Below are 26,435 nucleotides of genomic sequence, written 5' to 3'. Positions count from 1 at the left end.
ACTGCTCTGTCCCGGGAAATCCCAAGGGGGCTGGGCAAATCAAAAGCATAGCTGCCGCTTGGGTTTGCTAACACTGTTGCTAAACAAACTCTGATAAACTCATTGCAAGGAAAGCTGATCACTCAAAAGTCAAGGATCTGGAAAAGAGAGAGAAATTTATTTTGGCAGAGGTAGAAGACTCAAGCCTTAACACCTGACCTTTCCAATTGCAAGATGGATACCTAGAATTTTATAGAAAGAGGTTCAGCGGGGTACCTGTAAGAAAACAAGCAGAGAGCACGTGATCGTGGGTGGGTTTTGGAGTGTTCAGCCTACCAAGGGCAGGGAAAGGGATGTGTGGGGTGTGGAGGTCTTCTAGGCATTCCATTGCTGTTCTGGTAATTGTGAATGCCTCAAGAAAGGGCAATAAGAAATAACTGTTTGGAGTCTATAAATGAGCAAGACAGCTTCTGTGTACACATGCACACAAATAAGAAAAAAGACTAGAGGTGGGCCTGGGTGAATCAGTCGAGAGTCAGACTCTTGATTTTGGCTCAGGTCATGATCCCAGAGTCTTGGGATCAAGCCCCACGCTGGGCTCTGCACTGAGTGTGAAGTCTGCTTGGGATTCTCTCTCTCTCTCTCTCTCTCTCTCTCTCTCTTTCTCTCTCTCCCTCTGCCCCTCTCCCTACTTGCACGATCTCTCTCTCTCTCTAAAATAAAATTTAAAAACAACAAAATTAAAAAGGAAAAAGACACGGAGGATATTCATATAATGGAGCTCCCTGTGGGATGGTACTAAGGCTTTTTATTTTTATTTTTTGGCTCTCTATATTTATATCACCACCTCCACTCATTTTCTGCTAGAGTCTGTGTTAGTTTTATAACCAGAAAATACTGGTTTTGTTCTTAAAGACGACAGATAAGATGAGTCACCAGGAGAAGAGTCAGGAGGGTATTGTCTAAATGTCTGTATGTCTGACCCAGCAACTGCATGAGAGATTGACTGGAAGTCACTTCAAAGAGGCAGGCCTGGATTGTCACTGAAAAGAAGAGATGCTCTCAGCAGCCACCATCAAATTCTGTACCCGCTCTTCCCAGTCTACTGTAGGAGACGATGCACAATAATCCTCAGTCTTTTGCTTCTAGGGTCTGAAGTCCCAAGGAGTCTGTGTCTCACAGAGACACAGGGCTTTCTGCCAGGGAATTCAAACAGGTGGAGCAAAGCCTAGCATGTTACGTCAGTGTCTAAAGTTGACGTGGGGTTGAACTCCCTCACTTATACATAAGGAAACTGGGAACTGTAACTTGCCTCAGTGTTCTTATCTGTAGAATGGGGAGTAATAAAAGCACCTAACTCATGGCGTTATTGTGAAGAATACTTGACCTGATATTCGACCTGCAAATAGGAAGAACCTAATAAATTATTAATTCTAGTACATTGCCTGAAAAGGGATATACAACTTAGTATAGAAGTGTGAACTAAAGAATGAATTTGGATGGGCTTTCAAGAAATACAATTAGGTGGACAGTGGTTTTACAATGATATTTAGAGTATGACAGTTGTAGAGGTCAATGCCACAAAACAAGCCACTTTTGCGTGAATGTTATTTTAAGTTAAAATAGAGCGTCTGGGTGGCTCAGTCGGTTAAGTGTACGACATGGGCTCAGGTCATGATCTCCCAGTCTGTGAGTTCCAGCCCCACGTCGGGCTCTGTGCTGACAGCTCAGAGCTCAGAGCCTGGAGCCCACTTCTGATTCTGTGTCTCCCTCTCTCTCTGGCCCTCCCCGCTCATGCTCTGTCTCTCTCTGTGAAAAATAAACATTAAAAAAAATTAAAAAAATAAAAAAAAGAGAGCGAAACCCAACAGATTTAAAAAAGCTCTTTACCACCCCCTAAACTGCTTGCTTTACCAGGAAGAGAGCCATTAACAGAGATTCTTCTTTACCAAGAAACTTACATACATAATAAGGGAACCTTTGTTTTCCAGAAACATCTCCCTACACCTTTTTGCTAATGGTCTCCCTCTCACTTTGTATCCTGTTTGTTTTGTTTTGTTTATTTTTATTTTATTTTATTAAATTTTGTAAAATGTTTATTTATTTTTCAGAGAGACAGATTGCGCATGAGTGGGGGAGGTACAGAGAGAGAGAGACACACACAGAATCTGAAGGAGACTCCAGGCTCTGAGCTGTCAGCTCAGACACTCAGGCTCAAACCTAGGAATCACAAATTCATGACCTGAGACAAAGTCAGACGCTTAACTGACTGAGCCACCCAGGTGCCCCTATTTTTTTTTTATTTTTGAGGGGGAGTGTTGGAGGGGCAGCGAGAGGGGGGGATAGACGATCTGAAGCAGGCTGTGTGCTGACAGCAGAGAGCCTGATGTGGGGCTCGAACTCAGGCACCGGAAGCTTATGACATGAGCTGAAGTCAGCCACTTAACTGACTGATCCACTGAGGAGACCCCCCCTTTGTGTCCTTGACCCCCACCCCTCTCTTTACCTCATATAAGCCCCTTTTGTTGCCTATGTTTGGAATTTCTTATCTATGCGGATTCCCCCTATGCACAAAATTAAGTTTGATATTCTCTTGTTAATCTGTCCCATGTCAATTTGATTCAGTCCAGCTAGAAGGACTTGAAGGGCAGGGGAAAATTCTTCCTCCCCAACACTCTCTTTTCATAAATATATATTTATATTTACATGTGTATATAATATCATCTGAAACCGTATTTTTTCAGGGGAAGAATGAGGTGGCCATTTGTAGAAATGACCCAGGAGACTATCTTTTATATCCAATTGAGGTAAGTAGGGTGTTACCTTATGGAGGCAAACTGGATTCTAAAAGCCACTAAGAAAACTTAAACCTAATCTAGGATATTACATTAGGCAAAAGAGGTTCATTCTTTCCTTTTTTTTCCTTAGACTATAATGAGGGCAAGGGAAATGGAGAAAGGTGAAGAGAATTTGGAAGCATTTCACAAATAAAGCCCATAGGAATTTCTAACTGATTAAGTATGGGGGTGAACAAGAAGGAGGCATCAATGATGACGCTTAGGTTTTGGGTTAGAAACAGAAAAGCATCTTCTGACAGCTGTAACTGGCTTGGTACTATCTATCACATAGATTTTGGTGTCTTCCTTTTATTTTTTATTTTTTATTTTTTTATTTAAAAAATTTTTTTAATGTTTATTTTTGACAGAGACAGAGAGAGACAGAGAGAGAGAGAGAGAGAGAGAGAGAGAGAGAGAGAGCATGAACAGGGGAGGGTCAGAGAGAGAGAGACACAGAATCTGAAACAGGCTCCAGGCTCCGAGCTGTCAGCACAGAGCCTGACACAGGGCTCGAACTCACAGACCGCGAGATCATGACCTGAGCTGAAGTCGGATGCTCAACTGACTGAGCCACCCAGGCGCCCCTGGTGTCTTCCTTTTAAATTTTTTTTTAATGTTTATTTTTGAGACAGAGGGAGAGACAGAGTATGAATGGGGGAGGAGCAGAGAGAGGGAGACACAGAATCTGAAGCAGCCTCCAGGCTCTGAGCTGTCAGCACAGAGCCCGACGCGGGGTTGGAACTCACGAACCCTGAGATCATGATCTGAGCCAAAGTCGGACGCTCATCTGACTGAGCCACCCAGGCACCCCAGTATCTTCCTTTTAAACAACTTCACAGGACGTCACCATCAAACAAGGACTGAGATGTGACTTTGACGGATCAAGATAGAAACAAGACCACTTCGTAATCGTGTCTGAACACAGACAAAAATGTGAACATCATGCAAACCACAAAATTGGCCAAACATCCCCCTAGCTAATATGAAGGACTGTTGCTTCCTCACCAGGTTTAGCTTGCCTTCATTCTTCCCACCTTCTTGAAAAGACTAAGTTACCCAATCATAGAATTATCCTTGTTTTCTTTTTTTTTTCAACGTTTATTTTTATTTTTGGGACAGAGAGAGACAGAGCATGAACGGGGGAGGGGCAGAGAGAGAGGGAGACACAGAATCGGAAACAGGCTCCAGGCTCTGAGCCATCAGCCCAGAGCCTGATGCGGGGCTCGAACTCACGGACCGCGAGATCGTGACCTGGCTGAAGTCGGACGCTCAACCGACTGCGCCACCCAGGCGCCCCCTTGTTTTCTGACAATATAATTTCTAGAACAAAGCCCTGCTTCCTTGATCCTTCCCCCCCAAATCACCTAAGACAGTCCCAAATCCTAAAAGAAGCTTTTCCTTTTTCTTTTTATGTTTACTTTTTCAGAGAGAGAGAAAGAGAGAGAGTAAGCAGGGGAAGTACAGAGAGAGGGGAGGACAGAGACTCCGGTGTGGGCTCTGCGCTGTCAGCAAAGCGCCCAGTGCAGGGCTGGAATCCGCAGACCGTGAGACTTTGACCTGGGCCGAAGTCGACGCTAAACCAACCGAGCCACCCAGGTGGCCCTAGAAGAAGCTTTTTCTAACACCTTCTTACTGAGACACTCCCTCACTGTAAGCAATCAGGAAATCTATCTTTGTTCAGTTACAGGTATGTTCTTGGTGGTCTTTGGCTAAAGGGCATTTAAGCAACTAGACTGGATGATACTGTCATTCTCTGAGATGGGAAAAATGGTATGATCAGTGGTTGCGGCGGACTAACTTTGCTGGGCCCTCTGGCAAGAGTGTCTGTGGATCCAGTCACAGGCTGGAAGACTTGCCAGTACCTCTCACCAGCCTCCTGAGGTTTTTCCTGATCCTCCAAGCAGGTCTCACTAAGGAAACACTAACTTCATTTACATTAAAACATGGAAAGAAATAATAGCTGATATTTAACGAATATGTGCTATGTGCCAAGAATTGTTCTGGTGCCAAGCATTGTTCTAAGGGATCTATTCTTTGCTTGTTTTTTAAAGTAGGATTTACGCCTAGTGTGTGGCTCGAACTCATGACCTGGAAATCAAGCGTCCCAAGCTCGCTGAGCCAGTCAGCCACCCCAAGACCTACATGTTTTTATTCATTTAATTTTCTCATCAACCCTAAGAAGATAGGTACTATTATTACCGGGTTTTACTATTGAGAAAACTGAGGTACAGAGGTGTGAGAATTGGAACCTATTTCACACTCGAGGCTCTTCAGAGCCATCCTCCAGCCCCAGCCAGCTAAGCCGAGGCAGCCATCTTGTTTGTAGTCCTCTTCGACTGCAACTCCCAGCACCCTTCGCGACAGCAGCTCTCCACACACAACAAATCCCGGCGTGCCCCTCGGCGGCCCGGGGTGGAGGGTTCTAGAAGGCGTGACGTGGGGTCGAGAGCGGGCTCAGAGGCAGGCGCCTCTCAGCAGTCGCTGTGGCCGCAGCTGCCGGGCCTGGGGACGCGGGCGGCCGGGGCCGCGGACGCAGCCCTCTCGTCTCCCCGGCCATGGCCGCGCTCGGCCGGCCCTTCAGCGGCCTCCCTCTGAGCGGCGGCCCGGACTTCCTGCAGCCGCCGCCGGCCTTCCCCGGCCGGGCCTTCCCGCCGGGAGTGGACGGCGCCGAGCTGGCCCCGCGGCCGGGACCCCGCGCCTCCCCGAGCAGCTCCGGCGGGAGCGCGGCGCGCGGACGGTGAGGAGCCGGCGGGGTGGGCGGGCGCGGAGCTCCGGCTCATTAATCCTCACGACCCTCCGCGGGGGGCTCCTGAGCCCCCACATAGCGGATGAGAAACTGATCCCCAGGGACGTTAACTGTAAGTCGCTTGGGGCCACACAGCCCGGGAGTCCGGGGAGGACCGCGGCAGGCCTGCGCTTCCGAAAAGTGAGCAGACTTTGCCGAGCTTGTCCACTTCGGGGCGGGGGTGGAACCCGGGCCGCCCGGAGCCCGGCCGTCCCCTCGGCGCGGCCGCCAGTGCTAACTTTCAGCGCTTCTCAGACACTCACTCGGTTTCTCATCTGCAAAGAGGGACAGAAATGGGTCCTGCTAGTGAGACCGTGGAAGTAAAGTGCTTAGCATAGTGCCTGCCCCTAGAAACGTTTTCCCCACGTCGGTCCCTCCGGATTCATTTCCCACTCTCTTGACAAAGTGAGAAGTTGAGATTTCAACTTCTGACTCCGCCGGGACCACCCAACCAGACCGACCTTGTGATCTGGATATCCAATCCCAGTCGGGAAGGAAGGGGACAAGCCAGTACTTGTGGCATCGGCAAGATTATTGGGGAAAGGAAGAGTGGATGCCGAAAACAACAGGCTCAGTAAAGTACTCAATTGACTGATTTTGTTTGTTTCAACAGTGTTTCAGTTCGCTGTAAAAAGAAACACAAGCGAGAGGAGGAGGATGATGAGTAAGTTTCAGGTGCCATTTATTCACTTTATGGTCATTTAATCTATTTTATATTCTCAGTTACCTAAAAGTGAAAAGGTGAAACGTTAGGTATCTGTGCAAGGAGGCACAAGGAACTGCTAACATTGGTCGCCTTTTAGGGAAAGTAAGTGGGTAGCTGGCATGCCGGAGGGAGACTTCTCTCTAATCCTTAGCAATGTTTGAGTTTTCATCCATGTAAATATTATTACGTGCAGAAAGTAAAAGAATTTCAAGTGTGCAAAAGGGTAAAAATTGTAAAGTGTTAGAGTGCATGCTCCCCTTTTCTCCACAGATGCAACCCCTGTTACCTGTTTCCAATTTCTCCTTTGGAAGATAATCTAAAAACTTAACGAGTTTATAACTGTATATACCTCAGGTTTTCTACATTTCTAAGAAGGTAACTTCACATTGTGTAACACTTTGGTCTTTTCATTTTGCTATCCTGTGGCTTGTTGCATATGGGCAGGTAGACCTCTACCTAATTTCTTTTGCAACATTGAATAGAATTCTGTTGTAAGTAGGTATTATAGATCATTAACCAGTCTCCTGTCCACGGCTTTCTAAATTCTTTCTAGTCTTTTGCTTTTACTGTAGGTTAAATCTACCATGCCCTTCTTTTTTAAAGTTCCTTGTAGGGGCGCCTGGGTGGCTCAGTCGGTTAAGCGTCCGACTTCGGCTCAGGTCATGATCTCTCGGTTGCTGAGTTCAAGCCCCACGTCGGGCTCTGTGCTGACAGCTCAGAGCCTGGAGCCTGCCGGATTCTGTGTCTCCCTCTCTCTCTGCTCCTCCCCTGCTTGCGCTCGCTCTGTCTGTCTGTCTGTCTGTCTCTGTCTCAAAAATAAACATTAAAAAAAAAGTTCCTCGTATATATGTACAAGTAGGTTAATGGATTTCTAGATGGGGTATGGCATGCATTTTAAATTTGAACAAGAGTTGTTGCCAATTTATATTCCTTTTAACAGTGGAAATGGTTGCTTCTCCATCTTGTCACCAGAACTGTATTTTCAAACCGTGTGTTTGTTTGTTTTCAAACTTTTTTTTTTTAACCTCACTTCCGGGTAAAGTAATTACATCTCCTAGACAGGCAGTGTAATAGAAAAATGAGTGAAAGAATCTCTCAAAGAAGATATCGAAATGACCAACCAAAAGAAAGGTGTTCATTTAACTTTATCAGTCTTTAGGAAAATGCCTAGTAAAAGCCTCAGTGTGATCTACTTTACCACCAGATATTGGAGCACCCAGTAACTCTGCAATACTATAGATGAGAATGTAAATTGGTACAAGCACTTTGGGAAATAGTTTGGCATTATCTAGTAAGTTGAAGGCATACCTACTCTGTTACCCAAACGTTCCACTCTTGAGTAGGTACACACTCGCAGCAGGAGGCACGTACAAGGTTCATAGCGTCCTTGTTCATAATAGCTCTAAACTGGAAAAGACCCATAGGTCCCTCAACAGTAAAATGGATAAATTAAATTCATACAAAGGAATTCTATTCAGTACAAAGGGGCAAAAGAGAATGTATTGCATTTATCAACATGGATATGTCTTATAAGCATAATATGAGCAAAAAAAAAAATCCCAAGAATGTATACAGTACAATTTCCTAAGTACAAGGTTGAAAGCCAGGCATAGTTTTGCCCTAAACATTGTTTAGGGATGCATATTTACGTGCTTGATAATGTATTTTTTAAAAGAAGTAAATACTGTAATACAGTGTTTACCTGTAGGATGGAGAATATAGAGTACCATTTTGGGATGTTGGCAGAGGTCTGTATCTTGAATGTTATTATTTTTTTAATGCTTATTATTTTGAGACAGAGCACAGGAGGGGCAGAGAGTGAGAAGGGAGAATCCCAAGCAGGCTCTGCACTGTCAGCACAGAGCCTGATGTGGGGCTCAAATTCACAAACAGATCATGACCTGCGCCAAAACCGAGAGTCAGATGCTTAACCGACTGAACCACCCAGGGGCTCCTACAAATGTTATTTTTATGGATGCATATTTTCTAATTATTCATTGAATTGTATAAGTGTAGGATTTCATAGTTAAAATATGATCACTGTTTTAACTTATATCTTGTAAATTAAAGTTACGTCGAACATCTTTTCATTTAATGCATTCGTGTTTCATTGTGTCAGTTCATGTTTGTGCAGATTTCCTATTGCCGTATTGATCTTTTTCTTGTTCATCCATAAGAAATCTTTACGAAAGAAATCAGTAGTTTGTTATGTGTGTTATGCTTCCCCAAAATTTGTCATTTGCCTTTTAACTTTGTGTAGGTTTTGTTTGTTTTTTGGCCAGCAGAAACTTTGGATTTTCTAACTTTTTGAAGCATAGGCTAAATAGATTTGAAAGTTGTGTCAGTTTAAAAACCATCAGGCCAGACAGGATTTGGGTTCTTAATTGCCTTGGGATTGCTGCGCATACATAGGGACCTCTTTGCTCTTGTCTTTTGGAGTACTCTATAAGATATACTTGAATAAAGAGTCCCAGTGTTAAAAGTTTGAAGCGTAAAATCTGTTGGCTTAAAAAGTTAACCACCTTTGGGGGGGTGCCTGTCTGGCTCAGTTGGTAGAGCACGCAACGGGGTTGTCAGTTCAAGCTCCACATTGGGTGTAAAGCTTACTTTAAAAACTAAATAAAACCATCTTTAATTTACAGATGAAGAGATTGAGGCCCTGAGAATGAGGAACTTGACATTTGGATATCTAATGCGTGCTGCCCACCTGCCACTTCCATAGCTCTTATCTGTACTTTGAAGTCTTTTATATCACATTTTCTTTGGAGCTTAATTATCATTGATCTCTAATTACTTGCAAATGGACCTACAAGGCATGAGATAATTTAGTCCAAATCGTGTTGGAGGTTAGAGATCAGAACGCAACTCTTACACTCAGTTGCATTTCGTAGTTGAATTATTGGATGTGCTAGGAAATTATCTGTTCTCTCCAGATAGATGTATTCTTTTTCTTAGCTGGTTTTGTGTGTATAGTTTCTCCTGCTTTCCAAAACACCACACCATAAAACTATCCACTATTACAGAAATATTTGATGTATAGCTAGACATTTTTATTTTTTATTTTTTTTTAATTTAAAAAAAAAATTTTTTTTTTCAACGTTTATTTTATTTTGGGGACAGAGAGAGACAGAGCATGAACGGGGGAGGGGCAGAGAGAGAGGGAGACACAGAATCGGAAACAGGCTCCAGGCTCTGAGCCATCAGCCCAGAGCCTGACGCGGGGCTCGAACTCACGGACCGCGAGATCGTGACCTGGCTGAAGTCGGACGCTTAACCGACTGCGCCACCCAGGCGCCCCTAGCTAGACATTTTTAATACTTTCTTATCAGTTAAAACCAACTATAAACTAAACATATTATTGTGCTCACTTCAGCAGCATGTGTACTAAAAATTGGAATGATACAGAGATTAACATGTTTCCTGTGCAAGGATGATACACAGATTCGTGGAGTTACATATATTCAGATTATAGCTATAGTTGTGAGCATAGCATAAGATTTAGAGTTGTTGAATCACTATGTTGTACACGTAAACTAATGTAACACTGTGTCAACTATGCTAAAAAGAAAAAAAGACCTCAAAAAACTAAACCATTTTTTAAAAACATTTAATAGTTGATTCCAATAAAAGTCTAGGTTCAAGAGAGCATTGTCAGATTTTATATTGCCAGAGACTTTAATGTTGATTTTTGTATCCTTTTTTTTTAAAGTTGATTTTTGTAGTTGTACCGTGAATAGAAATTTCTTGTAAAATACATACCACTTCCTTTGACCTTCAATTTAGAGAGTCAGAAGCTGTGGTAGCCATTAACAAATTTATTTTTTTTATTTTTATTTTTTTTTAGTTGCAGAGCTGTGTTCTGTTTCTGACACTGCACTTGCTGATGCCCAAGCAATAAAGTACTTCTGGTCTAAATACTTAACTAGAATAGGACCAGTTGTCTATTTTACCTGCTTCAGAGTGTTTTCAACTAAATTGGGCATGTTGTAGTACATGCAAATACTAGTTCATGGCATAAGCTTGAACTGTTGAACTTCCTGTAAGGAGGCCACAAGTTCCAGTGAGAATGGCATAAGAGCTAGGACTTGGGAGCTTTGGTGTCTGGTGCCCAACGTGTAACTCTACCTTGTATGACAAAGAGACTCAGAGCCAAATCATAGTCTCTGACATTCTGGAGAGGATCAAGAGAATCATCTACAGCCTTTTGGAACATACCTGATCAAGCATGTATTTTCGTCCTGCAGGAGTATAGAACACCTATAGACTATCTCCCCATGTGGAGCAAGCAGAATTGTGACAAAATATGGCTGGTGCTGAATTGCTGCTTTGTGGTTTTGGTTTCTGTACTTTCCACGTGACCTACCCAGAGCCAAATAGGAATGACTTTAAGTTCCCACATTGAATACTTATAATCTGAGAAAGCAAAATCTTGCAGGTACAGTCTGATACAGAAGAGAGCAGTAGAAGAAAACATCTCAAGGAGGCTGTCAAAATGACAGAAAATGCAAAATTCTCCATCTTGCAATCACACCCTATCAAAAATTAGAGTTTTTTGTATAAGAGTTTAGGCATAGGGATTAGACATAGGGATGATAAATGTTTTATGTATATGATTCTGAATTTTCATTGATTTTTTTTTTTTTTTCAGTTGTCCAGTAAGAAAGAAAAGGCTAACTGAAGCAGGGCTGTGTGCTGGTCCTAATGACTGGATTCTTTGTGCACATCAGGATATAGAGAGTCATGGAGTAAATCCGTGTACTAGTGGCCTCTCTGCACCTGGCATGTTAGATGTAATTTGTGAAGAAATGGATCAGACAACGGGAGAACCACAGTGTGAAGTTGCCCGAAGGAGGCTTCAGGAAATTGAGGACAGGTGAATGGGTAGTGTATGTTGCTGGCTTCTTGTTGGTCTCATGTGCCATCTCTGCTCTCTTAAGCTAGTCTAATTAGTCAGTTTGGTCATAATGGTGATCCTCAATCTCTCAGACTATGAACTCAAAGTTTACACATTAAATGTTAAAGTAAGTGCTTCTCATAGAACTTTGCTGGATGTTAGTGTTTCTGAATATTAATTTTTGGTTTATGGGAGTTTTCAGGGACATGGTCTTCAAATTTGATTGCATCTGATGTAAAACTTGTGTTAAATACTGAGTAACTCTTCTGTCTGTACTTTCTTCACTCAGCCTCATGTTTTACTTGATCTTTTCTTATAGCATCTGTTGCTTTTATTATTATTTTTTAAATTTTGTTCAATTGCTACAGTACATAATAGCTTGACTAATTTTTCTTTCTCTGCTTCTGCTGCCTTTATTTAGGATAATTGATGAAGATGAAGAAGTTGAAGCTGACAGAAATATTAACCATCTCCCCAGTCTTGTTCTTTCGGACACCATGAAAACAGGTTTGAAGAGGGAATTTGATGAAGTCTTTACAAAGAAAATGATTGAGTCCATGTAAGTGTTGGTTCCTGGTTTCCCTTTAATTGTGATCTTGAAGGGAGACCTGGTGGTTTCTCCGGACAAGGCCCATGCTATCCTAGTCTTGTCTCCTGCTCACCATCCCAATGAAAGTACAATAGGTTTTCTATTTAGCTTAGTCTGGATACAGACTTTTTTCTTAGTTAACTGTGGGTGAACAAGATACTGTGCATGGACAAGTTTGAAGTATACATACCTTCTTAACCTCAGATTCTTTTGAAGTTCTGAAGTGGGTGACCATCTAATACTTCGGGATGGGAGGATTGACGATAGCCTATTCTCTTAAAGTGTTGTAGGATATGGAACCACATTTCAAAAGCTCTTGTTTACCAGCCTCTCTCAGTTGTTCAGGAACACCATTAAGACCTAGAAAACAGGTGCCTGGGTGGCTCAGTTAAGTGTCTGACTTCGGCTTAGGTCATGATTTCACCACTCATGAGCCCTGCATCAGGCTCTGTGCTGACAGCTCAGAGCCTGGAGTCTGTTTTGGATTCTGTGTCTCCCTCTCTCTCTGCCCCTTTCCCACTCTGTCTCTCTCTCTCTCAAAAATAAATAGCATTAAAGAAAAAAATTTTTTAATAAAAATAAAAAATAAAAAGACCTTAAAAATAAACCAGAAGAAATCTACCATCAGCCAAAACAGTTACCACAAAGGCCACAATCCAAAGCTTGTGTTCTTGTCTCATAGTGGATAGTCTCTCAGGGCTTTAGCTCTAAGCCAGTTTGTTCTTAAGTTAGACCCAGCTTACTGAGCTCAGGTACCTGGATTCTTAGATCATCAGAGTAGAAACGAAGAAACAGCAAGTGAGAGCAGTACAAACTCATAGTAGTGAGTAGTGACAATACAGTGTGAGGACTAGAGCGGAAACTAGAAAGCACACATAACCTAAAAAGCAAAGCAGCCTGGGGCCATTAACATAAAAACTAATGCTAGTCTGTAATTCCTATAGTCCTTGAGCTTATAAGATCTGAAGCCATCATTATCCACGTGTAAAGTAATAGTCAAGTCACGAAGTGCCATTTAGGTGTTGCCTGGAAAATACCGTAGACAGATTTGATACTTCGTGAGGGTAAGTGTCAGATATCTGAAAAAACCTCTTAGGACACCAGCCCCAGTGATGCCAAGCAGATGAGGCATTATTGCCTTTGGCCACAGTGGGTTCAGCTGCTACTTGATGTTAGATCACAGAGGTTTTGCATTAGCCCCCTAGCTCGAGCTTATAATTAACTAATCAGCCCTGAGAGTGGGTAAATAGCCAAGAGTAAACAGGTCATGTTGCCCTACAGCCTAAAAAAAATAGCAATTTCTGCTCTCAGTAGTTTTCCAGAAGCTAACCTTTGGGAGTATTCTTCATTGTGGTTTATTTAGTTTTATTTGCCTTTAGGTTCCAGAAACCATCAAACCATCACTGGATGGAGGAGGACTGAGGGGCAGGCAGGCCCTGGCAACATAATCGTTTAGACTTATTGCAAAAAGCATTATACTTCATAGTTATACTAAGCAAAAGGTATACAGAGATGCTTTTAATGTGTTTGGTCAGTGTTTCATTTATAGTTTAGGGGCACCTGGGTGGCTCAGTCGGTTGAGCATCTATCTGACTTCGGCTCCGGTTATGATCTCATGGATCGTGGATTCGAGCCCCACATCGGACTCTGTGCTGACTGCTCAGAACCTGGAGCCTGCTTCGGATTCTGTGTCTCCCTCTCTCTCTGCCCCTCCCCTTCTTGCGCTGTCTCTCTCTCTCTCTCTCTCTCTCTCTCTCTCTCTCTCTCAAAAATAAACGTAAAAAATTTATAATAGTTTAGGTGAAGATAGTAGCTCATATCTACTAATATTAACCACAATTTGAGAAACTTATAACAGCATTGAATCAAGGGCCTCTGTTTTTCTTTTTCTTTTTTTAATCTAATTTATTTTTTATAGTTTACATCCAAGTTAGCATATGGTGCAACAATGATTTCAGGAATAGAATCCTTAAGCCCCTTACCCATTTAGCCCATCCCCCACAACCCCTCCAGCAACCCTCTGTTTATTCTCTATATTTAAGAGTCTCTTATGTTTTGTCTCCCTCCCTGTTTTTATATTGCTTTTGCTTCCCTTCCCTTATGTTCGTCTGTTTTGTATCTTAAAGTCCTCACATGAGTGAAGTCATATATTTGTCTTTCTCTGACTAATTTCACTTAGCATAATAAGGGGCCTCTTTTTCACATTGGATGTTTATATTGCTTTTATTTTTAAATATTTTAAGTAATCTCGGGGCACCTGGGTGGCTCAGTCGGTTAAGTGCCCGACTTCGGCTCAGGTCATGATCTCATGGTTTGTGAGTTTGGGCCCCACGTGGGGCTCTGTGCTGACGGCTAAGAGCCTGGAGCCTGCCTCAGATTGTCTCCCTCTCTTTCTGTTCTTCCCCCACTTGCCCTCTGTCTCTTTCTGTCTCTCAAATATAAATAAACATTAAAAAAAAATTTTTTTTAAGTAATCTCTATGCCCAGTGTGGGGCTTGAACTTAACAACCCTGAGATCAAGAGTCACATGCTCTTCTGACTGAGCCAGTCAGTTACCCCTGTGTTAGTTTTAATCACAGCATCAGTACAGCTGGTTGGTTTGGTTAAAAATGCATGCAGAACTGTAAAATTATATGTATTTGCGTGTCTTTCTAAAGATATGTTTGGATCATCACAAGTCTATTTTTTGTTTTTTTTGTTTTTTTTCTGTTTTTAGTTTATGTACTTAGGGGCACGTGGGTGGCTCAGTCAGATAAGCGTCTGACTCTTGACTTCTGTTCAGATCATGATCTCACGATTTGTGAGTTTGAGCCCTGCATGGGTCTTAACGCTGACAGTGCAGAGCCTGCTTGGGATTCTCTCTCTCTCTGCCACCCCCCCTTTCCCCCTCTCGCACTCTCTCTCAAAATAAATAAAATTTTAAAAGAAAAAAAATAAAGTTTACTTACTTATTTTGAGAGAGAAAGAGAGAGAGAACGAGCAGGGGAGGGGCAAAGAGAGGGAGAGAGGATCTGAAGTGGGCTTTGTGCTGATAGCAGAGAGCTGGATGCAGGGCTCGAACTCAAGAACCATGAGATCATGACCTGAGCTGAAGTTGGATGCTGAACTGACTGAGCCACCCAGGTACCCCATAAGTCTCCTAGTTTGATGCCATCAGTTCTTAACTCTAGATATTTGGTAGCAAACAGTAGCTTTTCAACATGTATCCTTTATTTCCGTATCCTAAAAGTTTTGATAAAGTCTGTGTTTTATGTCTTAGGAGCCGTCCTTCCATGGAGCTTGTGCTCTGGAAACCTCTCCCTGAACTCCTTTCTGATAAGCCAAAGCCGTCATCTAATGCTAAGAACTACACAGGAGAGAGCCAAACCAAGCATGCAGCTGCCGGCACTGCCTTCCCTGGGAGAACTGAACTGTTCTTGGAACCTCGGCAAACAGGGATCCCTGTTTACAGTGGTTTGGAGACAGCCGCTTGCACAGAAGAAGAGATGGAACTCTAGAAACCAGTTTCTGTGCTAAAGTTGTCAAATTTTAGAAGGCTCATGTATTTAGTCGTGAGCCTACTTGTATAGTATAGGGACTTGAAAGTTTTATAAAACGGGTGTAATAATATCTCCACCTGTGATTTGGGGTGGGACTCTTCATTTTGGGTAGCCATTTCTTGAATCCAACTTTTTGCCAAGGAAGCTTGTCTCAAGGGAAAAGCAGTTTTCCAGGGGGCTTATTAAGGGAATGTGAAATTGCGGCCTGCAGAGGCAAGTATAAAAGCTGTGTATCTAAGGGTGACTTAAGTCATCTGTTACATTATCTAAACCATTCAGATAATCAGAGAAAATTCAGATGCTTGAATCTGAAAAAGATGCATTAAGAAAGAAGGATGCTCCTACTATGACTGTGCCCTGACAGTTGAGTCACAACTTCCATCTATGGATATAGGAGCTCTGTTTACGATGGTGACTGTGTATGATTGGGAAGAGGAGGGAGAAAAGCAGTAGCTTAAGCCTATTGTTAAGAGATTTAACAGAGGCTCTGAAACTTGTATGTTGTCCGTTCTGTGTATCTATATTGATTTAATAGCTGGTAGCATTGTGGCTCACCTCTTAGCCTCTGCAAATGCAATGAAAATAGAAAGAAAAGGTTTTTCCTTCAAGGCTTTTTTGCCTTGTGCTACTGTTGCTCCTTGGTTTCCCTTGCACGACTCTTCAGGAGTGTTTACAACGTAATTAACTTTGAACGATAGTTAAAAAGTGATTGTGAGGTAACCCATGTGTAAATTGGCTACGGAAGAAAGTTCCCTTAAGTAATCCCAAGGAACTGCCATGTCAGCTAAGCCCAGCATTGATAGATATTTTTAAAAGGTTATGCCTATGTTAGCAAGTCGAGTATTTTAGTGTTAATGTAGAAAACAGTGACAGAATAATGAACTGAGAACATATGGGTGAGTGACATTGAGATGTACTGAACTAGCCACTTTGCCCGGTGCTTCAGCTGTTGGTGCAGTAAACCTCAGAGTTAATAGAGAACCGCTTCCTGCTAATAGGACATCTTCATCTTGAGGAACTAAACCAGGCTCAAGGTGTCCTTTGGGGATAACCAGGATTGAAGTTTTTTTTATTTCTCAGGAAGGGCTCTTCTGTGTGGCAAGGACTCAGTAGTGCCGATTAAAACAACACTTCCTTTAGTGCTACAGAATATCCACTATAATTTATTAAATGAGTGTAATATTGTAATACTGGCCCTTAAAACACACAATGGGAGACCACCCCAGTTCTTTTTGTTCTGTTTTGTTTTCCGGGTTTCTTCCTCCTTTGTAGGAATCAGATATCTTATGTAGAAAAACAAATGGTTTATGCCAAGTAGAGGTGACTTTTGAGAAACCAGCTCCCAGGCATTTTTGAAACCCATGCTGAAATCCCTCCCCTTGTAACAGATGGCGTAGAAGTAACAAGTCTGTTCATTGGACTGTTTCTTCCTTTGCCTGTTGTTCCTGCTTTCTCTATTTCTGTCTGGATAGTCAGGAAAAGATTTAATGTTTAATATTTAAACAATATTTAATGTCTACACAGTAAAATTATTCGAACTTCAAACCAGTATTAAAACCAGTTGGAAACCAGCTAATAGTTTCTTAATCTCAGATTTAGAGATGAATGTAAACTGTATTCTGTTGAAATGTGCAAGTGTTTGATTCATGCTGTTTGAAAAACTCCTGCCTTTAGGTCATTGTTTAATGGGACCAACTTACAAAGTTTGTAGCCTTAAAGAAATCGCCGTGCTAAAAAATTTTGTTCTGGTGTAACTTAAAAACGTGAAGTGACCATCCAGAATTTGGAGTTCGTCCCAGTGTTAGGGTGGAAGGGGTGACGACTTTCCAGAGAAGGACCCAAAACACACTAAGAGTGTCTTCGATAGGAATTGTGGGGCAAGCCTCTGCTCGAAGGTCTCTATGAGGAAAAGGAGGAACAGCTCCAAAACAAGGTTCTGATACCACTGGTAACTATAGGAGAGAATTAAGAATCTGTTCATTAAAATCCAAACAACTTGTTTCAGGAGTCAGATTATCTGACGTGATTAATTATTTCTGCAGGAAAATGGATGTTTAATGCTCTTTTTAAACTTTATCCTTTTGCATATGTTTGTACAGAAATTTTCTTCATCCTTGTGGTGCTTATTCATCTGAGCCGTTTCCACAGTCTCCATGCCTCTGCTTTGTTTTTCTTTGTTTTTCTTTTATAGTGTAAGGCTTTTGCTTTTGCCTTAAGGTTTCCCTAGGGAATCAACAGGTCTTTTCATTTCGTACAGCTTTGAAGCATGGATCAAACATTGGCTTATTATGCTAATGTGTGAAGAGAGAAACTATCTAAAGCAGGTGAGCTTTAATGAACAAATGTATATTTTCTCTGAGTTTGAGTAGGTGTGTGTGGGTTTTTTTTTTAATATAAAGTTAAGTCCAGTTCTCAAAAATATTAATCAGTCGTTAAAAAGAAAAACAAAAACTCATTTTCAAAAAAGGTGCAAATATAAAATTTAGAAAAAAACAAACTAGGGTGTGGGGCTAGAACCATGAGAAGAAATGCTTATTTATAAGCAGGTTCGTTAATTATTTTGGATTTGAAATTTGGTTTCATTATTTAATAGTGACAAGAATGGTGTAGTACTAGGAAGGTTCTGGAAGATACTGTCAACTTTAAAATGAGAATCTGGTGTTTCTGTATTTTATTGTTTTCAATAAAACTTCTTAAGTGTTTTGATTTTGAGGTATTTGTATTCCTGCACATAAGTAAACAAAATTAACTACCTCTTTCTTTTAGATTGTATTTAAAGCAGCATTCATATTAGTGAGGGGCTTAAGTTTATTTTGAAGAGGTGACTATGTTGGGTTATAAGTAAGCTTCATAAATGAATTAGCTATTTCCAAAATAAACTAGGTTTTGCCGTTCTAAAACCCACAGAATGCTTTCCACTCAGCAATTTGCTGCTGTCAGTCAATAGCATTGATTGGCAGTCGTGACTGATTGCCAGTATTCAGATGGCAGTAGTGACAGTCTTCAAAACTGTTTAAATATAGAGTTGGAAACAGTATATGGACTTCACAGCATTTTTGTTTTTACAAGTTGGGGACCTTTAAAAATAGGGAATAAGAAAATTGCATGGTATTTGGTTAGTGGTCATTCCCTAAGAGTTGACAGGTCACTGGGTGGCAGTGTTGCCTGCATATTTACAATCTTGATAACCGTGAATCCCTGAATCGTGGGCAGGCGGAGTTAAGTTTGGGGTGCAATTGTGGAAAACTCAGGATATTGTTTTTCACTAAAATTTGGAAATCACAGCTAAAAGTTACCTACCCTCGTTATTTTACAGATTTGGAAACTAAAGCTTAAGTAGTGAATGACAGTTTAGTATTAGAATCAAACTCAGCAGGTTCAGTGTTCTTCCTACTTGACCATTGGTTTTACAGTCTTCTCATAGAATACCTTAAAATGTCATTTAAATTTCATTGAAATAATTTACGATAGAGTGTGGTTCAGTCAGTGTGATACTAAACTCCTTGAGAAAATACAGTTTTGTGTATATTTGTCTGGTCCAAATACTCTGCCAGTGGCATTTTAGAGCTCAGTTGCATGCATTTAGACTACAGCTCCAGCAAGACAAGGATGTTGTCTTTCAACAACTGATTAGTGGGTAAACAGGCCCGTCTTCCTGTCCTTTAATGAACTTGAGAAGTCCCCAGGTAAAGATTTCATTCTTAGCATAATAGAATTTAACTGATAAAATCTTTCTGGAGTAGGCAGGGTTACCTTTTGCCTACAGTTCTGTTCCTACCTTATGTCTGCTCCGGTAGCATACCTAGTAGAAAAGCAAGGGGGCACATATACATTGGTGTTACAAGACCCAGGAAAATGGTGTGCAGACATTTGTCACCTGATTCACTTTTAGTTATGGACAGCCCTCTGCATCTAATAGAAATCTTGCTTTGGTTTTGCAGAAGGAGATCTTGATTTTTATTTCTGACCAATTTGTTTCAGTAAGATATCCTTAAATAACAGGTGTTTTGTCAAGGCTGAGCAGTGTTGGGTCATTTTCACCCATCTGTGCCCGAAATGAAAACCCTGAAGATCAACGCAGGCTATGTATGTCCTGTGTTATCCCTGTTCGTACAGCTGCCTCTTTCATGTGATGTCATTCAATGTAAATTATTTGAGCCTCAATCTCCAGATGCTTCTGCAATTATGATGGAGAGTGGCTAAAATTCATCTGTAATTGCATTTGCCTAGACAATCCCTAAATAGACACCCAGCACTTAGGTTTTCAGTTATAGAAAATCAGGTGATCAGATTTTTAATCATGGGGACAGCTGGAGGCTATTGTACATTTATAATACAGAAACTGAGCCTAAGCAAGCTTGCATTGCCAAGAATAGGATTGAGCTCTGGCCTTAGTGACCAGGGATTTTAGGCTGTCATGTGGACATGCCTCTAATCACACCAAACATATCCCCTTATACTTGGCTGAAAGTATAGCCTGCTTTGTCTTGCTGCTTGGGATTCTTTGAATCCTTTTGTCTACACTCCTTTACTTTGACCTCTCCAGTGGTAGGCTTAATATTGGCACAGGATGCTGGCATAGGTGAAATGATTTCTGAGGGAAGCCCTTCAGTACCTTCTAAGAGGATTCCCAAGGAAAAACACCCATGAAGGATGAGGTTATCATCTCTATAGCTTTGGGGTAATGTTGATGTGTCAGATTTTTCCTTGAACAGGTTCATTCTGTGAAACAAATTCCAGGGTATATAAAATACTGTAAGATTAAAATCCCTAAGTGGATTAGGGGAAAATAGCTAACTTTTGAGTGCTTGGGATGGTGCCTAAGTGCACATATACCAAGAGCTTATAATGTATCACCTCTAGCAACCTTTAGATAGTGACTATTATGCCCCTTTACAGGTGAGAAAGTGATGTTACATGTCCAGGATTACCTGGCAGACCAGTGGCAGACTTAAATTTGAGTCTAGAAAACGTTAATCCCTGTAAAAATGCCAAGAGAATCTTGATATTTAATGGCATGTTTTTCTCTTAAGATGGTATATAGCAAAATAATGGTTAAGTGTTCTAGCTTGGTCACTTAACGTCTGTAATATTGGCCAGTAAAGCTAAAGAAGCTCAGAAATACAGTAACTACTCAAAGAATAGGTTCCTATCACTTATGGCAGCCAAGAATCGAAGCAGGCAGTAATTAAGGGGGTAAAACTTTCCGTCACTTTAAAAAGCGGCATGCTATGCTCCCTGAAGTTGGATAAATTACTATCGTGGCAATCAGTGAAACAAAACAGTAAGACTTAAAAAGCCCAAGAAGAAATCAAAGAACAAAGACATTGCATTGCACTTTTTAATTGCACAGGTAGTTTTAAATAAATGGAGAAAGCACCTTCCAAAAGTTACACTAGCAGGGAAAGATTTCATCAAGCATTTACATAGTAAATTTCCATAGTTTTACAAAAGATTCTTGATCTTTACTTGAACTGTACATGAGGGAAAGGAGTCCCCTCAGGTAGGTGTTCTCTCTGCTTGCAGAAGCAAACTAAAGGACCTAAAATCGGAGACAAGCCTGGGATGCCAAGAAGGGAGAAAAATGATAAAGGGCCATTCATAAATTCCATGTCTAAGACACTTGTCCAGTGACCCTTACAGAAGAATTTTAGGGCAAACTTCTGCCCTTAAGATAAAGGTACAACCTCAAAAGCTGTGATTCTAGATTATAGTAATAAATCTGAGTACCTTGGACTGCTGGATGACAAAAGACAATACTTGGGGTGACCTATAAAGTTTGAACAAATACTTTAGAGGAATTCCCTAGGACTGTACACCCTCTACTTTGGCTTTGTGAATGAAGCATAGGCTTCTCTGCTATCTTCCAGGCAGTGTAATAGTCAAGGAAAAGGGCAACAGCATTGGATCATTCCTTAGACACTAATCAGCTGGGGAAAGAGTTCATTGGCAAAAGTGTCCTCCCAAGAATGGTCTACACCAAGCAGAGAGGACATGTCGCTGAAGGGGGAAGGGGAGCCCTCATATCCACAGTCACTATAAGCATCCAGTAGACAGGAAGATGGCTTCGGGCAGTGGCTGGGTGAAAGTAGATCTGAGGTGCCCAGTTCTGGAATGAAGTCATCTTCTACAAGTTCTTCCTTCACTGAGACAGTGAATTCAGGGTGATCTTTCTCTGAGGGGCTGAAAGGTGCTTCCTCAATTTTCACTACCACATTTGCTTGGCTCTCTGTCTCAGAGGGTATCTCTAAGACGAGGGGCTTGGTATACACGTGGTCAAAACGAATCAGTTCATTAATGGCTTCCAGCTTGGCTGATGACGTCCCCAATGACGGAGAAGGGGAGGCCGGTAAGGAACTGGGTCCTTCTGGGTAGACCTCTGGTTGTTCCTCCAGGCTGGTAGACTCTGGGGAAGGACATCTGAAGAACATGACTGGATCCAAGTTGAACAGAATGCCCAACAGGATATCAGACTGCAAGAGGCAAAAATTCAATGGAATCCAATCATTAGAATGCACCCAAGAATCTACCTTAGAACACTACTAGGTCCCACAACGTAAGTTAATCATTATGCAATAGGACGACCTCCGAGACCTACAGACCCATTTACCTACATCTCACTCTGTGCTCTAAACCATCCGCAGATAGGGAAGACCGTCAATATTCACTTCTAACCCAACCAAAACCAACTTCTCCTGCCCTCCTCTGCCTGGTTAGGGATATCAGCCATCAAACAGATGGAATTAACAAGTTATAGACTTTTTCACTAAATCCCAATAACCCCTACCTCAGAGTCTGAAGAGTCAACACCGTCAGAATCCATGGGGAGATGTTCTGGAGGGGTGACAACTGGGCCTGCACCTGCTGCAGAGGTGCACGTAGTCTGAGTGCTGCGGACTCAGCAGACCCGGCCACCGGCCTCGCTCCATTCCCCTAGGAGGAAAGACCACCGTGGATGAACAGCTCAAACTGCTGAGTCCTCAAGGAAACACTCACCAGGCAACTGTGGTTCTCTACTTTCAAGAAAGCTAGAAAACTATTCTTTAGAGCTGAAACCTTTCCCTTACCTTTGTTACCTTTCCATTTTATGGAGTCCTCCACAAGAAGAGGAGGAAAGGTTAAGACTAACTTCATTGTCATTTTCTATGCAATGAAACATTTTCACTCCCCAAGCAAAGATTCACAAAGGACTGAAATTCTTTAATATCTTCACAGATGTTCTCCATAATAATGTTTTTTTTTTTTTAATTTTTTTTATGTCTTTATTTTGAGAGAGAGACAGAGCACAAGCAGGGGGAGGGGCAGAGAGAGGGAGACACAGAATCCCAAGCAGGCTCCAGGCTCTGAGCTGTCAGCACAGAGCCTCACACAGGCCTTGAACCCACAGACTGTGAGATTCTGACCTGAGCTGAAGTCGGACGCTTAACCGACTGAGCCACCCAGGGCCCCCATCCATAATAATGTCCTTAATAAAGTACTGCAGTGCATTTAGGCCCCAAATCTTTCTGGACAGTAATTTCTTACAGACTAGAACGGCCCTACTGTCAATCTTAGACCACTTAAGTGATCTCAATAAATGGGCCAGGTCCATACATTAAAACCCATGCATCACCTTCTATCAGAGGGGTGTCACCATCAAAATGAATCCTTTCCCTACTTATTCATATTCATCAAAAAACCACTATAGTTTTAGTAGCGTTCGGTGAGATTTGACTGGCTCTGTTTCTCTAGTTCTCCTTAATGCTGACATGGTACATTCTGTTGGCTATCAGTATTGGTAGTACTTGCTTTTAGAGAGCTGTGTAACTTATTTTAATTATTAGGCTCTAGTACTATTGACTACCCAGTTGAAAAACGAGTTTAAGTGTCATTAAGGGGTCATGTCACTTAGAACCAGTTCTCACACAGGACATCAGATATAGGAGACAACTCACCTTGGTCTGGGTCTCTGCCTCCTCTTCAGTAAGGAGGGCATCCATCCCCAACCGCTGTCTTAACTCTTGGTTCTCCACTACAAGGCCATGCGTCTTCTCTCGTAAAAGCTGATTTTCTAGCAAGAGTTTCTGGTTCTGTGAAAAAGTTCATAAGAAGCTATTAAAACATCCAGTTCTTTCACTTAAGGGTCCACCTGGTGAAGTTTCACTACAGCTCGTTTCCTTTCCTTCTCCTTCACCTTTTGGAAAACACTTATACAGTTGTTCACAGTAGGTATTCTAAGGAAAGGTCATAGTCATGAAAAATAAGAAGTGCCATTTTGTGGGGTCACAAATACCACAATGCCTCTAACTACTAATATAGACCCAGCAAAGGGTGACTTGTGACTTTAAATATAATGGCAAAAAAAAAATCCTATCTTGAACTAGCAAGTAATAACAGAAGTGACAACAGCGAACCATAAAATCAAAATATGTTTAAATGTGTGTGTGTGTGTTCTCCTTATCGTATTTTGCTGGCAACAATTTAAGATTAGGTAATCAGTGGACCATAGAAGGGGAAGGGAAACGTTAGCAGACTTTTGGCCAAGCCAGGAAGGGTCTCAGGTTTAAGCGACAATTTCCTATCTGCTTTTAGGAATTTCTTAGTACTAACTTGATAAACGTAATGTTGTGATGTTGTAACTTGCCAACTTTGAGACAGATCTCACACGGATGGAAGCCAGCAGGTCCCAGCGGGTCAATCGCTTCTGTTCTCCTCAAGCTTCACCACTTAACCACTTAATTACCTAGCTCCCCTAATTTAGACTAGTTTAACTTCCAATTAACTGTCCAATTGTATTCTAAAGAGACGGAAACAACTTGGGATAGGCAGCAAACATCAGAACATTCACCAAGGAAGGATGTACGAGAAATAAAAGGTAAGAGTTTGACCTTAAGTATTTTTACCTCTTCCTCCAAATCTACCACTTGCTGCTCCAGCTCACTCATTCGAGCTTTCTTTCGGTCTCTAGCAGTCTGAGCTGCCACTCTGTTTTTCAGTTTCCTGAGAACAGAAGAGACATACCACAGAGTCATTCCCAAACCTTATTTATATCTTTATTTGAAAACTTGGCCAGCTGCTGCTTTCATTTTCACTTAACAGTATACGGTAGACTAAGGTAAAATACACTCCAGGCTCCTCCCCTCAATGAAACGAAACAAAAAATACAGCGTTTTTCATGGATCTAGCTTGAAAAACTGCTTCATTCTTCCCCATATTGCGTCACCCACACCCCCGTCGCATCCCGGCCACAGCAAGGACGCTGGACACAAATACTACTCATCTTGCATCATAAGAGATTTCCTCCTCCCTTTTTTCACTCCCTCCTAGAACTCAAATAAGGGAGAGGCGGATGCCTTTCGCCCTTGCCGACATTCTGGGCAGTCCCGGGACGCCTGGGCCGGGCACTTATGTCACAAAAAGGCACACCGATCACAGAAGAACTAACATTTGAGGAGAGGTGAATACGTGGCATTTCTCAGCCGATCTTTCCAAAGACCTCATGAAATAGATACCATCTTAAGAACGCGGAGACTAAGTTTGACTAGTGAGCCTCACAGACCTCACAGCCCTTCAAACAATTGTCATTTCGGCTCCGCGCCTTCCCAAAATAGTAGGTAAACCAGGAAAAGGCTCCTCGACTCCCTGCTACTGCCCAAATTCAGAAACATTGAATGACAGGTCTGCGGTCACATAGCATGAGGACTCGGAACCCATGTGCCCGAACACCCAGCTCTATGTATCTCTGACATTAGAGACAAAATTGGGCTAGCGGGGGATTAAAAAAAAAAAAAAAAAAGGCCTAGGCGGCCCCGCACTCCCGACTTCCTGCCCCGCCCCGCCCCACGCCACGCTGGCACCGCACCGGTCAGGCCAAGGGCGCCCGAGCGCGGCAGGCGGCCAGTCCCCGGCCCCTCGCCCTCAGCGTCCGCGCTCCGACCCTCGCCCACCTCCGCAGCGCCTTCTCCTCGGGGCTCAGGTGCGTGAGGCGCTGTCGCTTGCGCGCCTGGGGTGGCCCCCCGCTCGCCGCCTCCGGGCTGGCCCCTCGTTGGCCCGGCACCATAAGTGGCAGAGCCCGGCCGGCCGGGGCTCCGGCGGCGGCGGCAGCGGCGGCGGCGGCGGGCTTGCCGGACAGAAGCAGCACTTTGGGGGCCCCGGCGGCCGGGCTCTGCGCGGATGCCACCACCACCATGGCCCGAGAGTGTGTACGCCAGTGCGCGCCGCCGCCGCCGTCCTCGGGGCGGCCCCGCCGCACCCAGACTTTCTACGGTCGTGGCCCTCCGCGATTGGCCAGCGCCGCGTGACGCGTGGCCGCTCTCGGCACCCATTGGTCCGGCCGGCCCCTAGGAGGCGGGGCCTGAGCGTCCAGCGTGGCGGCTGCGAGGCCCAAGCGGAGGGGGCGGGGGCGGACCGGAAGGACCCCGGGATGCGGCCTGGAGGGCCTGGAGATTCCAGGTCTCTTCTGCAAGGGCCCGGAGCCCCGCGGAATTTCCTCATCGGACGGGTTTTTACCCCCTAGGCTGACGCAATTCCACCTAGAACGACTGTGTTTAATTCCAAACGAAGAGATTTCCAGTCTGATGATTTTATACCAAGACCGCTTGTCACCAGCAGGCTGTCACCTCTGCTCGACCATATTTTATGTCGTGCGCCACGTCGGGCTCCAAGTGGAGCGGGAAAGTCGGGAGAGCGCGCCAGCGGGGCCTTGGATTAGAGAAAAGCCTGCAAGGAATTCCGCGAAATAAAGAGTGTTTAGGGAATGAGATCGCGCGTTTTATAACTAGGCTTGGCTCTTAGGTGAGGTTTCATAAACAGGTTTGTGATCTCCGAGTGGAAGGAATACATGTAATTTTAATTTGCATTTCTAAATTTTCTATTATGAGCATACTTTTTTCATTTCACGTGTTAAAACGAGGGTCCCGGGGTCTACCTTCAGCCCCCCTGGCACGCGGAGAGGATCGAGGCTCCTGCCCTGACAGCTCAGGAGCAATTTAGGCACATAAATTTATTAGAATCGAGAAATCCGTGGAATCACTCCCCACAGGCATGTTCACTCCTTTTGAAGCAAATTACAAAATGTTAAGTTCCCTGGAATTACAAAGTGATACTTAACTTTAGCAAGTACTTACC

The 26,435-nt window shown here is 43.0% G+C and overlaps 3 protein-coding genes and 1 non-coding gene across 4 annotated transcripts in view; 3 read left to right on the top strand and 1 right to left on the bottom strand.

Moving 5' to 3' along the window:
• The window catches only part of HSCB (HscB mitochondrial iron-sulfur cluster cochaperone), a 30,799-nt gene extending 27,675 nt beyond the window's left edge, over positions 1-3,124 (top strand). Inside the window, exons 6-7 of the transcript XR_005787007.1 lie at positions 2,724-2,786; positions 2,908-3,124. The gene's annotated coding sequence lies outside the window, so the exon portion shown is untranslated. The remainder of the gene's footprint in view (positions 1-2,723; positions 2,787-2,907) is intronic.
• Positions 3,125-5,255: 2,131 nt separating this feature from the next.
• On the top strand, positions 5,256-18,041 carry CCDC117 (coiled-coil domain containing 117). The gene is made up of 5 exons (XM_040463987.1): positions 5,256-5,553; positions 6,215-6,265; positions 10,956-11,180; positions 11,623-11,760; positions 15,050-18,041. Exons 1-5 carry the CDS (start codon positions 5,372-5,374, stop codon positions 15,285-15,287), a joined length of 834 nt encoding a protein of 277 aa, XP_040319921.1. The 5' UTR covers positions 5,256-5,371; the 3' UTR covers positions 15,288-18,041.
• LOC121022695 (U6 spliceosomal RNA) lies at positions 9,668-9,770 on the top strand. Its single transcript, XR_005787061.1, has one exon. It is a non-coding gene; the product is annotated as a U6 spliceosomal RNA (small nuclear RNA).
• Positions 18,042-20,656: 2,615 nt separating the features above from the next.
• XBP1 (X-box binding protein 1) lies at positions 20,657-25,538 on the bottom strand. The gene is given in 6 exon segments (XM_040463986.1): positions 20,657-21,802; positions 22,117-22,224; positions 22,227-22,262; positions 23,264-23,398; positions 24,212-24,308; positions 25,256-25,538. Coding segments are annotated over 6 exon segments (1,176 nt in total). The 5' UTR covers positions 25,498-25,538; the 3' UTR covers positions 20,657-21,244.
• Positions 25,539-26,435: the final 897 nt, after the last annotated feature.

The sequence above is a fragment of the Herpailurus yagouaroundi genome, unplaced genomic scaffold (genome assembly GCF_014898765.1).
Source record: "Herpailurus yagouaroundi ecotype Mexico unplaced genomic scaffold, PumYag 428, whole genome shotgun sequence".
NCBI lineage: Eukaryota > Metazoa > Chordata > Mammalia > Carnivora > Felidae > Herpailurus > Herpailurus yagouaroundi.
The sequence above is the reverse complement of the archived record's forward strand: the minus strand, read 5'-3'. Positions and strand labels throughout refer to the sequence as shown.

Coding starts and splice junctions, on each gene's coding strand:
- CCDC117 (XM_040463987.1), top strand. CDS start 5,372: ATGGCCGCGCTCGGCCGGCCCTTCAGCGGCCTCCCTCTGAGCGGCGGC. Junction 5,554..6,214: donor GGGAGCGCGGCGCGCGGACG/GTGAGGAGCCGG, acceptor TTGTTTCAACAG/TGTTTCAGTTCGCTGTAAAA. Junction 11,181..11,622: donor CTTCAGGAAATTGAGGACAG/GTGAATGGGTAG, acceptor GCCTTTATTTAG/GATAATTGATGAAGATGAAG.